Genomic DNA, 15,260 nt, shown 5'->3' on the forward strand with positions numbered 1-15,260 from the left:
GGCATTATTCCCATCTTCAGTCTGAATATATTCACCAAGTGTTTCAGGAGATTAGAAGAAGAATCGGTTGGGAGAGAACAAAATGATGTTGAGTCTAGCTAATGCTGCTTTACAAACTCAACTAGTACTCTTATCTCTTAAAGAATCTATTCCTTGCAAGCCAAAAGTGGTTAGCCTCAAGCAAAATCACAGGAAAAGAGAAGGGGAAAAGGATTTTGGCTAAGCAAGTTGCCGTTAAGACCCAACTCTTCCCCGGCTTGCCGAGTAGGAAAGCAACTGTCACCACTTGACTCGACCATTTTGTGAGGTGATAATGGTAAACTTAGCATAACTGGAATCTAAAATTGCTAGTAGTAAAGGGCACGCACCTATGAAATCGGATTCCAGATTGCTGCTTCGAAACATGGCCTCCCAATTGCATTACATATGAATGACCACCTGGGGATACATTGGGTTATACCTGGTAGTTCATACCGAGCCCAATCAAACTGCTGCGAGGGATGCTCAAGGTCACAGCAGGTGCTCGACAGTTCTTTCGCAAGAAAGAGTATGCTAGGTCGATCACAAACTTCTTTAAGAATGATGAATTCCTTCTTGCCTTTATATAAGAGTGGCCCATTATGTATGCTACCCCGGCACGCTTGGCTTCCAGAAGCTCACAAAGCTCTTCCTGAACATGCTGGTGCATATGATCTGTGTATGGCAATTTGAATTGCATGCGGCGCCTGCGGACCTGGTGCGATGATTCCAGCTCATACATGGCTTGTAACCTCTGCAATGTGGCTGACTTGCTGTTTGGTAAAATGCTTGAAGAGCTACTTGCTTCGGCGCCGGAAGATTCTGACATTATCAACCTTGTCCCAAACTTCTCGGATGTCCTCACAACTGCCATCCGGCCATCCATGGACCCATCAATGGTTGCGGAACCTTCAGCTTCTAGTTTGATGAATTCTGCTACGCACATTACAAGATGATTTTCAAAATCTTCGTCATCCTTGTGGACATCTTGGTATCCATAGCGGACAATACAACGGTACATGCGGTAAGCTTTGGGGCCAATTCGACCAATGAGATACCGCTCTTTGTGGGGGACATATGGAACAGGAACCGATTTGACACACACAAAGATAACCACCTGTTGAATAGCTGGCAAGTTTGTCATGAAATGGGAGAATGCTGCTGGAATTCCAGTTACCAACTCGCTGTAGATGAGACCAATACCAGGAACCCGAAGAATCCCAAGACTGGGGCCTAGTGACAGAATACATTTCATGGATACTTTGTTTTGCAAATCAAATAGATACTTCCTCCTGGTGCCGTAGTGCCACACGTACATAATTGTGAGAACAAATGAAGAGAGCACAAGTGGGATCCCTCCACCTTGGGTAATTTTCGTAGAAGAAGACAAGAGGTAGCTGGCCTCTATAGATCCAAATAATAAGAGGAATAAAAGGGAAAATATGGAATTCTTATTCCATACGAAGATAATGACCAATGTCATCAAGCATGTTGTCAAAAATGCTTCGCCGGTGCAAGCAATACCTGAAAATAAGACACGGAAAAGGAGCTTGTATAGAGCAAAAAAGAAGATATAGAAAAAAAAAAAGATGTGACCTAGGATCAATATTTTGCAAATTATCCAGGTCAAGACATCAACTTCAATTCTTTATTAGAGCATTTAAAGGTTTCTTTCTCTCAAGTGGCCACAAATAAAAACTTTAGGTACTGACTCAGTGGATAGCATCTACGCTTCACATCTTTCAGAATCAGATAATTCACGGATGTAGTATGGAATTTAAAAGAACTGGCAAAATGCATCAATTATGGGCTTAGCATGCATAGAAACACCTGCACTTGCTTGTAAACAAGACCAAATAACTTTATGTTTCAGTAGGAAAAGGCTTGGTTTGACCAAAAGAGGACTCACCATAAGCATTCCCAACCAGTGATGTTCTTTGTAAACCGACTATGACAGCCACGCTGAGGATCATAAGGATCCAGTTTATTTCAGGGATGTATATCTGATGATCAAACCATCTCGCCTTATGTACGACTTTGATGCGAGGAAAACAGTCAAAGGCATGGCACTGTTTCACAATTGAGAATGTGGCTGAGATGATAGATTGACTGGCAACAACTGCAGCAAGATTTGCCACGATAAAAACTGGCCAAAATATGGGATCTACAAAATGGAAAAAAACATACTTTCAGAAGAATATAAACAAGTGTGTCTTTGTTAGTTACTGCATCTAAAGAGACACTTAGAGATGCATTGTTGACTTCTACTTTAGTATTTCTTTTAAGGAACCGAAACCAAAAGGGCATCCCTAGTTCATAAGGCTCCCCACTTTTTAAGAGTCAGGAGAGGTTGTTTTTATATGCAGCCTCATTCTTTCTTCACAAAGAGGCTATTTACATAATTTGAACCCATAACCTTCTGGTCATAGGAGTAACCTTACTGTTCTACCAACAGTCATACTCATTAAAAGAACAGAAACTACATGATAATAAATGTTCAACCATAGCATTGGTAACAAAGCTTCTAAGTAAAAAGATTGAAGCAAAATACATGCCTCCACAAAAATTCTAAGTTGGTCACAAAAGGTAAAATGACTGAGGTTAAAATTATCTCCAGAAAAAACCTATGATTTGAAAACTGAACATGCCCAGGTACCAAGGAAATTAGCACTTGAGAAATTGAAACAGCCATATAAGTTTGATTATGATTAAGGCTTGAATGGATCACTTTGGAAAATGGAAAAGCAAAGTCTTAAAAGGAACCATATAGGAGGGATGGACCCATTTACTATGTTTCAACGTCACAGCCATAGCTAGATAAGAGAATGCCCAAGTAAGGTAATGATAACCAATAGCTATCCAGGATATCAAGTCTTATAGGAATAGATAAAACCCTTCACAAATTCAACTTGTTGATGAACTGTTCACTATTTGAAATATCCTTGTTTCGAAGAGTAACAGAGCCTATTGCCAGATCAGGTTATTCCACATAGGAATACAGAAGACTCTTGATCATAGTAGATAGTAACAAATGTAGGCATGAAGCTTAAAGCTCCTTAGTCCATGACTAGGGTCCGTTTGGCACTAGCATTTTAGCTGTTTTTCTCAAATAAATAAAAATAAAGGCCTTTGGTTGTCAGCTTTTTTCCTTTTAAAAAGAGAGCTTTTTGGACACAAAAAAGTTCAAAAAGAGAAAAACATGGAAAATATATATATATATATTTTTCAACTGTGATGAAATAAATATGATATATGATATATTTTCAGATTTTTATGCAACTACTTTATCATTCTGGAGGTATTTTAAAATTTTTTAGATCATTCTAATTAAAAAATTGACTAACAAAAAGTTAACAATTTTATGCAGCTACCAAACACTAAAAAAAAAAAAAAAAAAAAGAGTTTGTGCGAAACAGATCATAAGTAGTATGAGTCATCTACAAAACTGGAGTTACCTAGCATGGGAATGGACTGAGCTGTCTATAAACAAAAGGGAAAACAATAAGAATATAGAGTAGGGTCACATTTTGGTCTTGCCTTAATTGTATTAAAAAACGGATACATATGCAATCAAGTAAACTGTACTCTGCAGAATCTTAAACCAAAAAATAAGACAGAATTTTCACCCTATAAGCATGCACAATTCCTGTTCAGCTTTGCTGTATAATACTTATAAAAGCCCTCGGATGTAGATTGGTCCTTGTATACCTTACCTGGAATTGATGCATAGAAACTTGCAGAAATTGCATTAAAATTCTTTGAAAGGAATGCAGCCTGCCCCATGTACTGAAGCACCAAACAAGGGTAAACAACAAAAGAAAATGAAATCTGCAAAAGAAAAAAGTTTTTACAAATTAACTTGATTGGATTATATGGGAGAAACACAGTTGTCAAGCCAGTGGGAAATACTGAATTAAACCACAAAGAAGTAACAGCAATATAGGTTGGTGGATAAAACTGCCCATAAATTTTAGGATTCTATCTAAATTATTAGAACTCACTCAAATATGGATCATCAGACACAAGAGAACCCTTTCTCTTCAAACCACATAAAGAGCATGGTAAAAAGTTATCTGATCCATCATTTTAGGAGATTAACAAAGAAACATTATGCAAAATATTTTTACCACGAATTACCAACAGAAGCATTGTGATTGTGGAGTCGGGGACACTGAGATTAATTATTGCAATCAGGAATCTAACAGGTGATCGTCAAATATTGTTACTTTTTAGGCTAACTCATAGTCAACACCATGACTTACATAACAAATATTTTCTTTTCTCGTGGAAATACCACAGCACACAAGGATTCAAGGCCAGCTATGGAACAGCGTGCTTGGTCTTGTTGCACAATATAGTTGTAATATTCACAGGAATAAAGTTTTTGCAGCTTCCATGGACCTACCTTTTGACCTATATCCCAGTCAAAAGCCAAAATCATCAAATGAAAAAAGCACTACATCCTTGTCATTCATATAATTACAACCTGTTTGTTCTTTCATGACATGAGACAGACAAGATGAAAAGTCTATGTTACAGGGACTTGCACATTTGAATAATCCTAGAACACATGGATATTTATCCAAAAGGTGAACTTTTTCCAGGAATGCAGCCAGGATTCCATCTATGAGGAGACCAAGGATACATCTATGAGAAAAGCTGTAACAATCAATACAAGCAATGTTTAATGTATGAAAATTATTCATCTGTTGATGCAGGCCCAATAAAACAAGAACAAATTCAAATTCAATTGGAGAATATCAAATCAATATCAAAGCTGTTGTCAAAAATATATCCAAAAGAGTTTAAATAGACTATTAAATATAGACTATTAACCTTCCCTAGTTAGGAAACCTGAAGTAATCTTTAATTAAAGAAAGAAAAAAAGATATGCTAATTTCTATATTTACATTTATCATAATATCGCTCAAAATATTTGATTCTACTCCCTCCATCATCTGTATAGTGCTTCTTAACACCAGAAAGTAAATGTTGTGAACAAATCATAACAAAAGCATTTATTCAATGTCCAAAACTGCAATAATACAAAACTTTTGGGTTCTATGACCTCTATCCAAATTTCCTTTGCAACACCATTATAAATGTCTTTTAAGGGATTCCTGTTGCAGATGGCGTCACCATTTATATGTGGAAACATTGTGAATGCCAAAGTAACTAAGATATCAAACAACACTTTGCTGTGAGATGTTATCATTTAGCCATAAAACTGAAATTAAAAAAGATTTTTTGGACAAGAAGAAGATTTGCATCTTCTGTCAAATATGAATTTGTTCTTTGAAATATATTAAAAATAAAGGATCTAAGTTATGAAGCTTGGATATTGTCAAACCCAGTGGAAAGAGTAAATAAAGGGGCAATAGGAGAGGCCACATAACATTGAATCTGGAAATCAATTCCAATAGTTAAACAATTAATTGAAGTAGAATTTAATTTTTGTCTATAGTATAGACTAGCTGTTTGACACTGCTTTAGTGGTATACTGTTATCTTCATGATTATCGTGTATTTAATAGTTAAACTGCAGATGTATTGTATAGCATCAATAGTCATCACCTCAAGCTAATTGCAACTTGGTCCATATATTAATTCTCTAGAATAATTTGAGTTTTTATATTGGTAACCCATTCTTTTATATATAAATATATATATATATATATATCTACATATATATCCATATATCTTAATTCCTAAAAGACTCATAAATTTCCTTCTAGTATCGATATCAAGATCAAGTGATCTATTGGTACATCAAGGTTGTGGAATCTCAATAAATTGACAATATCAACACTAACAAAGCAAGGGGCAGCATTTCACGTTCAACCATGAACAAGGATTTTCTAGGTGGAAAATATGGCAGAAAGTGGAAAAAGTAATGGTGCTGTGCCATTAATCTATGTACCACCTTTTAGCAGAATAATACTAGTCTAGCATTCATTGTTCCAAAACTACAATTGACAAACCCAACACATTGGCTAATATCACAAACTATATGCTGTGTGGCTACTAAAAGTGGATATAATTGGTTATGGTTTTTGCTGCAATGACTTTAACATTGATTAATGATAAAAATCTGGATAATTTAGTAAATCATTCCTTTACATACTCTAATTGATGCAGCAGTGAAGTAACCAAGGTTTGCAAACATAGCTCCAGTTCCTGTGGACAACAGAAAAAAAAAGGCTATATTGATACAATTATCCTGGAGCTAATGAACAGAACTTTAAGTGGAATGCTACCACGACACCCACCTCCAGCACAAAGAAACATTCCTCCAAGAGAGAGCCAGCCATCTTTTCCTGTATCTACAAAGAACTTATAGATGTAATATGGAGAAAGAGCCCGGTATATATATGGATTCCACTCAATCGTGTTGTAGATGCCAACAGCACCAATGGACAATAGCCATATGATTACAATAGGAGCAAACAGGAAGGCCACCCTGTTGGTGCCACGGTGCTGCATAGCAAAGAGACCAACTAATACAGCACAAGCAATTGAAATTATCATATCTGCATAGCATGTCAAAGATTTAGCACACTGAAATGCAGCACAATCATAGAAGAAACAGAAAAATCATTAAAATAATGGTTCATGCTGATGCTTTTCTCCTGCGACTTAGTTATTATACACATTGACAAACCAAAATAAGAACCTATATATGATCTCTTTGATCCTGTTTATCATTATCTACTTCCAAATTCTTCTTTTTTTCTTCCATTCTCATTAGGGTTATTATTCTACTTTACATCCAAAGTTTAATTTGCTTACTATATAGTTAAACACCTAACTAGAAATCTTGAAAGAACCAACTGGTCCAGCAGCACCAGAAGAAAAAGATATTCTCTTCAAATCATCAAAATCTGGGACAGTATAGGAATTTCAGAATAATTAGTTTTACTAGCAAATGCAATTTTGAAGGCTCCGTGTTAGGAGAAGTCAAAGTATTATCCATGCTCTTGGACCAAGCATGTAATACAAAATTTTTATTCCTACACACAATATCAGAAATTTGTTGAAATTCTCAATTTCTCGTCTAGGATGCATTTTCCTCAAAGGAATACGAAAACAACAACAGCATACCAAAAAGTGCCAACCTAAACTATTAGGACATAATGCATGTGACCCTCAACCTCTAGTTTGGAATTCTCAGATCATCATGTATGTGGTGAGGAAGGACATTGAACTATTAGGACATCCTCACCCCTCTCTCTCTCCCTCCCCCCCCCCCCCCCCAAAAAAAAGGGCAACAAAAAACGCACTAGCTAATAGCTGTGATGTTTCCCTAAACTTGCTATAAGGTTTTCTTTTTTTTTTGTTTTTTGATTGAAAACTTGGTATAAGTTAGGCACATCGCTCTGGGTTTTTTGATAATTAACCCATGATTGCAGCTGAAATAAATACAAAAAATAAAATATATATAGACCAAAGAGAAAAATAGATGAGAAGTAGATGTGTGGTTTGACACAACTTAACTAAGTGCACAAGTGAGAGATAATTCCTTGATAGTGAATAAATATTATAGATTTGAGAGGATTCTCAGAGATACACCAACAGTTCTGACAATAATATCAGAGCCTTAGTTACACCCACTTGCTTGCATTTTGATGTCTAAAAGCAATGACAATAGCGTGTCAAGCCTTAATCCCACTGGTTAGGTCATCTACGTGGATTCTTTCTTGCTAATCATTTCTACATATGGTCATCTTTTACAAGGCCATTATAATGCATATAATACCTAGAAGTTCCCCACCAAGTTTTTCTTAGTCTTCATCTACATTTTTTGCCAGAAACTTCTTCCATTTCATCCACTCTCCTTTCCTCACATGATCAAACCATCTTTATCTTTGTCTCATGCATCTTATCTTCAATAGGGGACACTTTAATGATATGACATATAACCTTATTCCTAATTCTATCTTGCATGGTTGCATATCCACCATAACATTCTTATATCCATTATCTTCATATTTTGTATATGCTAAAACTATACTACATAGTATTTTATCCCAAACAACAAACCTGGTCTTATAGTCATCAGATAGAATTTCTCTTTTAACTTTAATGAGGTTTTACTATCATAGGAGATAAAATGCCAAATGCAATTATCTATTTTAATCATCTTGTCTAATTCTGTAAGTAATATACTAGATAATCTTCCCATCTTTTTGGATAATTGATTTAAGATAACTTAACTAATCCTTTCTTGGAATAATTTGATCTTCAGCTCTCACCATAACATTATCCACAATTCTACTTTAAATAAATTTACACTCCATATATTCAATTTTTGATATGCTCAACTTAAAGCCTTGGGATTCTAAGGTGTTCCTCCATGTCTCGAACTTAGCATTCTTGCCTTTCCTTGTCTCATCCGTGAAGATGATGCGCAAATAGCATACACTAAGACACCTCTCCGTGGATGTTTTTAGTGAGTTCATTCATTACTAGAGAAAAGAGTTAAGGGCTCAATGCAAATCCTTAATGTAATCTACTGTAACTGAAAGAACTTAAATATCTGCTCCACAAGGTCTAAGCCATGTTTCTTCTCCATGATACATGTCTTTACTAACCTATATATAAGCAAATTGAACTCCACATTTTGATTTCTAATGATGTTTTCTTACATCTCTCCCTTCTTTACCCTATGTTTTTTTAACAATATCCCACACACTCTATGCCTCACGGATATATCTATTTGGTAAATGGATGCAAAAGCAAAAGCAAAATCAACTCAAAACATATTCTATCAAGATTCTATTTGAAAAATCCACCAAAACTCATTAAATTCAACCATATGTCATCTTCACCCTTCGACACTTTGAAGTGATAAGCCAACTAATAATGGCAGTCACCCACACAAAGTGAACATACTTAGCAATCAACCCCTTCACTTATGTGGGTGGAATCATGTGATGCTTGCTTGCCATCTCCATAACCTACACCCCTTTAAGATAGTTGCACCTTCAAAGAAAAATGCATGCACTCTCTTGTTTAGAATGTCATGCTCCATTATTCAAGTGTCCATCCCACACCTCCAAATTGAGGTGCTCACAATGCCTTCACCCAAGATGTTCACTATGATTACCTAGCGACATTATCCGAGTGCCTTTATTTGTTTCGTATCATCAACTGAAATACTTGCATTCTATTACTTCATTGTCACTAATTGTTCTGCCCTCCAAAATGAGATGCCTACACTATTATTTGAGTGCCTTTGTCCATCACCACACCCAAACTGGGATGCACGCACTTAATTACCTTCGTTTGTCCTTTACCCCTAAACAAAGATGCCTGCACCCTTTCACTGGAGTGACTTTTAAAATTGATAGCTTTTTTGTGGTCCCATATCCTCCCTTCCTACTCAAGTATAATTGGAAGGATCTGTGCCACCAACTAAATCTATAGCAGAAGAGACATTTATTTCTCCCAATATGTGCATTTTCATTTTTGTCTCTGCTCAGAGCTTCATTGTGAACACTCGATAACTGTTGCATTCCTTTTTGGCCAACAGCCTGTGCATGATTCATCTTACTTATTGTCAAGCATTTATGCCTTTTTTTTTGGTTCAGCCATATATGCAATTTTTATAATACATGATTCATCTTGCTTATTGTCAAGCATATATGCCATTTTTATAATACCTTGTCAACTATTACACGTGCATCTCCCAAAGTGATGTTCACATTCTCTTCCATGATTTTTTTTTTTTTCCACTTATGTTTGTCATCTACTTGTACTATTTGACACCTGTCACAAGTTTGACAATATCCCCTTTTGTTACAATATTCTATACAAGTTCTCAATTACCGTCCATGCAGCGCACTTGTTTCCCATAGGAATCTCAAGGACTACTTCAGATAAGAATCTAAGTCCCTTTAACACTAATGTTTCTAAGAAAAATTATTATTTAGATCAGGCACCTTTCTTCCCCTGGTCAAAGTAAGAATAATCCTGTAGTGGATACAAAATTGCACTTTCCCCACACCAACTGAACTTTCTATGCCATTTGCATCTTGACAGTAACACACCCATCATATGCATAATATTTCAGAATATATTTTTTCACCACCAATCTATTTTCTTATTCCTGAAGTTGTGAGCACAAATATCTATCATTAGATGAATCTTCAACTATTCCTCACTTTTTTATCCTTGGGCTTTCCCGTTATCCACCTTACACCTAGTACAATTACTTGTCCACACAACCTTTTTAATCCCAACAACATAACAAGCCATCTTGTGAATCTCATACTATTTGAACTTTAGTATTAGACTTACACATGCATTATATTCGTTATGTGTTACCTGTCTCTTATGAAACCTAATGGCTCTATCCAGTGTTGACCTGACTTGATCAGACTTAATCAATATTGATCTCTGCTAATCTGTTTGATCACATTAATGTACAGAAAATTTGGAAAACTGCAGCTACCAATTAAGTCTAAGCAAGTGGAAACCTTAAACATGCTCTTGTCTTAAATTTTTCTACTTCCTATTAGATCTCAATTTAGTGCGAAAAAATTCTTTAACACCAATAATTATGCATTTCAATGAGACTGAATTACATTATTCTTGCATTAAATGCAACCAACTTTCTCCTATTTTCTTTTGATGACACCTTTACCAATTTCTGTTCTATTTTTTTGGGTCTTGTTTTGTGTAGGCCAATCTGTCCAACAACCTCTGATACCAATTAATTTTTTTATGACAAACCCACGACTACAGTGGAAAATAAATACGCACGCAGTGAAAAAAGAAGCACAGAGTATTTATATGATTCAGCATAACCTGGCCCTATGGTCTACTGTAAATTTTTTTATATTTTTTGTCTCTCCCTTTTATTCACTATTTTTCTTCACTTCCACACTCTCTGTGCACTCCATGTACCTCTTTATAGGGAATGTAAAATCAAAATCAAATCCAAACAGATCTCTGCTGAGATTCTGATTAAAATCTGCCAACATCTTTCAGTGTCAAAAGTACTAAATTCAACCACATATTTTCTTGTGATTTCATGCTTCTAACCCTTAAAACATTTTGAAGTGATAAACTAATTAAGAATAAACTTAAACACTACAAAATGATAAGCTAATTAATAATGGTCATCCAAACATGGAATGGGTACAACTAACACCTCGCTGAGATTGGATAGAGCTTCCATGTCTTCTGAATAATAGTATTGTTCGCAAGAAGAATTTAGTGTACTTGATTCAACATCTTCAGGGAAAATTTTATGAAATGGCATTGTAAAGCTCCTTGCCTCAACATATATGAAACTGATAAAGTTCCTTTCTCTTAGACACACAAGTTAACTTACGATTATGAAATCTGTGTGAATGAACTTGCAGCCCTTTAACTGATGACAACACTGCAAGAGACCAGTTAGAAGTTATTAGTGAATGCCAGAAAGAACCTTGCAGATAAGAATCAGTTTAAGCAACAAGGAATCTAACAAAGACTAGGAAAGTCAAACTCTAAGATAGTTCTGTTACCAGTAATTGCAGGTGTCAGGATACCATCACATATCAGCAGGCAAGCGCCAAATAAGACCACAAGAAGTAACCCTGTTTTCATCTTTCTGTGTTTCTTAATAAAACTCTTGAAAGATGAGGGAGATGTATTCCTGTTTGAGTGTCCTGGATGATGATGATATGTGCTAATTTCGTCATCTGCTGCTTGATGATTTGGAAGCAAACTGAATTTTCCATGTCTACAGAGGAGTGAGTATAAAGCAAAAGGTCCTCCTGTAAATGAGCCAAAGAAGTTTTAGCATAAAAGAAAGAGAGAAAAAGAATACCTGTACTCTAAGCATCGTTCAAAAGATTATTGGCTCTTACCCTCACCATTGTCGTCTGCACTCAACAGAATTATAATATACTTGAAAAACAAAAGAATGGTGATAGTCCAAAATATCACTGAAAACACTCCAAATACTGCATCCTCAGTTTGATAATGATATAATCTTCCCGAGAATGTAGTTATATAAACATAAAGGGGGGAAGTGCTCAAGCCGCCATGCACAATTCCAAAACTCTGGTATGCTAACAGGAGAACATGTTTGTGCTGATTTCTATTTTCAACCTGCTTGAATGAGAAATAGTAATAATAAAAGGAATAATGCATGAATATGAAATACTGACAATCTTTTAACTCAAACATACCAACAAGGTCATTGAGACATATATAAATACTTTATCCAAGTTACATGGAAAGACCAATCTTGGGGTAAATAGACAGGATTCTTTAATAAAATTGAAGTCCATTCTTGGTTTTCCAAACCCTTGACTTCTGATCTATGAAACTGTTGGATGGACATGATAAATAGATCTATGATGAAACATAGAATTAAACAGATAGAAAAACTATAAGTATATAATATTTGGATTATAATGAAAGTGATTTATGCACTTTATTACAAAAGAAGAAGAAGAAGAAGAAGAAAAAGAGCATTTTTTTTCCTTCAGCTCAATCTAAAGTCAGTAGACATTAATAAAATGCTAGCAATTAACTTTGTGGGAGTTTCACACTATATTTATTACTTTTTTCCATATTTCCTTCATGGCATATTTTGGCTTGAATCAAATCACTCTTAATTGGTATAGCAATTGTTCATTGTTGCACATGACCAAAAGATATAGGAAGAGGCTCCATGCTCCTCAACTAGTGCAAGTTGATCCCGTATATAACATATTACTTTCTAAAACTTATGCATCTCATTATTTCAGGCCTTCATTTGTCCTACTTTGCCCCTTCATCTGTTATCTTCATTAGCAAGTGTTCTCTTGACAGTTGGTTGGCTATGCCCCTGTCCATAATTTTTCAATCAAATCAACATTCTTAGCAATAGATAAAAATGATTGGCGAGTAAGAATCCATGTCCACCTTGTGAGCACAAGGCTTGGTGCTTTGTGTTGTTGTTGTGATCAAAATCTACATTCTTCTTCCCCTACTTCTGTTCTTCAGATAAATTTCAAAGATGCAATAAGAACCGGACTCTACTTGCAGAACATTGTGGAGAAACACACATTGGGTATCCCATTGACACAGCAAGTATTAGACAACATGAAACATGTTTAAGCATACGCTACGGAAATGAAGAAATAGAAAGAGTATATTATAGGAGCTCTTTTCAAAAAAGGTTGAAAACCACTGTTTGTTGCCATCTTTCATGCTGATTGAAATCACAAGCAGGTAGCACATTCTTTCCCTAAAAAGGAAAGAAGTACCAATTGCATCCCGTAAAGATCATAAATAAAAAAGAAAAATCATCCAGTATCAACTAACCATAAGTAACTCTTAAATGAACATTCATAACAAAGCCTCCATAGTCCGTATTGGAATCGAATGCAGTTCAAAATCGCACTTTCTCTTCACGATGCATAAATTTTCGGGGAAAACATTTAGAATCGACAAAAATTTACAGCCAATTCTACCAAATGTTCAGATCAAACCCATTCCACAAGCATTGCCAACATTACCACAATTATCTTCACAGATGCAAATATGCAAGGCTTGAAAGAGAAATACCATGGCTGTCCAAGGAATGATCGTTGATTCGATCCGCTTCTAGCTTAGCCAACCAAGATGAGATACAGATCAATCACTTGCATATAGATATGTTTGTATGTGTGCATTGATGAATGCATAAACGGTGAGATGAATCCCTCCAAGGCTCGAACGTTGTTTGTTGCAAACTGATCCAAATCTCGCGGGTTTTTTCGTCGGATCCGGACTTATTTATTAAATGCGAAAATTGCGAATGCGCCCCCACAGGTTTTCCAAATGACAGTACGAGGCTCGTGTGCTGAGGTGTCAAATGCCTATATCTGGTAAAAAATAATTCTACTTTTATCTCCCCTTTCCCATAGCATAGCATTTTTATTTCATTGCTTTTACACATAAACGTAAAAGACTCAAATTTTAGTTTAATGTTCACTTCCGGGTCAAATTTATATTTTTGCTTTTATGATTTTACGTTTTTTCAAATTTTTTATTATTTTAATTATATTCTGAATATAATTTTTTAGTTAATTTTTTTTTTCATATGACAACTCAAATATTTCATTATATTAATTAAATTCCTAAATCTGTATTTTTTAATTAATTTAATTCTTATATTTTTATGTATAAAAAAAAAATAAAGTAAGATGATAAAATACATGGTATATTCTGTTCGTTTCAAACTATATGTGTCAAATTGATTCGAAAATATAGATTTAAAAGTGTAATTGAAATAATAAAAAATTTAAATTATCATATGAAAAAAATATTAAAGTACATGATCTTAATTTGACTTGAAAATGTAGATCTAGTTATGTAATCGAGACAATAAAAGGTTCGAATCGCCATACGAAAAACGTAAGTATAAAGACAAAAATATAAGTTTGGCCTCATTACAATAAATTGAATCACAAATAAAACAAAATCTGAACTACCAATTGAGATGGGACTCTCCTGACATAATGATCAAAAAAAATAATATGTCAAAGAAAGTCACCAATAAAGCCACACTTGCAATCTTGAAAACAAATGCCACACTTTTTTTTATACTTCTCTTAGTATTATTATGACATGAATGTTAATATTTTATGATAAAAATACTTGGTTATTCGCCTAAAAATGCTTAGAAAGCAGAACTATCATATTTTTTCTCTTCTTTTTTTGTTTTACCTCCTTAAACATTATTTAGCTTTTGACACAAATGTCAACATTTTAATAAAGACACATGATTACTTCCCAAATAATTGCTTAGAGTATATAAATACACTCATATTTCAAACTACATAAAAGTTGACATTTTATAATACCAACCCCCAATTATTAATCACTCAAAACATAAGAGCAAATTATTAATCACTCAAAACATAAAAGCAAAAATATCTCACTCATCGAATCGATACTAAAGTTAGAGTAGATTTTATTGATAATAAGATATATAAAATGTGACTAAAATAATTTGATTACATCACATAATAAAGACTCCTAGGAAATTAAAAAGTCCTAAGAGATTTAAAAGTTTATTAAAAATAAATCACTTTCTTATTTTATAAAAAAATTATAAGGGATTTAAAATTTGTTCTTTCTATCATGTCTTTATCCCAATATATAATATCGACTTGTGTTCTTGATTACCCAATATTTAGTATTAACGCGGGTTCTGTAGCAAGTAGTATCAGAGCTGATTGCCCAAGAAATGGCATCAAAGCTATTTTGGTTGACAGT

At 34.6% G+C, this 15,260-nt stretch overlaps 1 protein-coding gene across 2 annotated transcripts; it reads right to left on the reverse strand.

The window, feature by feature from the left end:
* Positions 1–454: 454 nt before the first annotated feature.
* On the reverse strand, positions 455–13,723 carry LOC127813027 (potassium transporter 7-like). Of its 2 annotated transcripts, XM_052353704.1 has the most exons (9): positions 13,566–13,723; positions 11,876–12,119; positions 11,531–11,782; positions 11,356–11,406; positions 6,287–6,547; positions 6,142–6,194; positions 3,732–3,846; positions 1,928–2,182; positions 455–1,542 (listed from the first exon to the last, which is right to left on the reverse strand). In XM_052353704.1, exons 1-9 carry the CDS (start codon positions 13,566–13,568, stop codon positions 455–457), a joined length of 2,322 nt encoding a protein of 773 aa, XP_052209664.1. In that variant the 5' UTR covers positions 13,569–13,723. The 2 variants fall into 2 exon arrangements, with proteins under 2 accessions (XP_052209664.1, XP_052209665.1); XM_052353705.1 differs by lacking the exon at positions 11,876–12,119.
* Positions 13,724–15,260: the final 1,537 nt, after the last annotated feature.

This window comes from Diospyros lotus, chromosome 11, assembly GCF_014633365.1.
Source record: "Diospyros lotus cultivar Yz01 chromosome 11, ASM1463336v1, whole genome shotgun sequence".
NCBI classification, from domain to species: domain Eukaryota; kingdom Viridiplantae; phylum Streptophyta; class Magnoliopsida; order Ericales; family Ebenaceae; genus Diospyros; species Diospyros lotus.

Bases quoted from the DNA above. Each gene is read 5' to 3' on its own strand.
- LOC127813027 (XM_052353704.1), bottom strand. The intron at 6,195-6,286 runs GTGGGTGTCGTG...TGTTGTCCACAG, and splicing joins AATGTTTCTTTGTGCTGGAG to GAACTGGAGCTATGTTTGCA. The intron at 1,543-1,927 runs GTGAGTCCTCTT...TCTTATTTTCAG, and splicing joins ACTGGTTGGGAATGCTTATG to GTATTGCTTGCACCGGCGAA.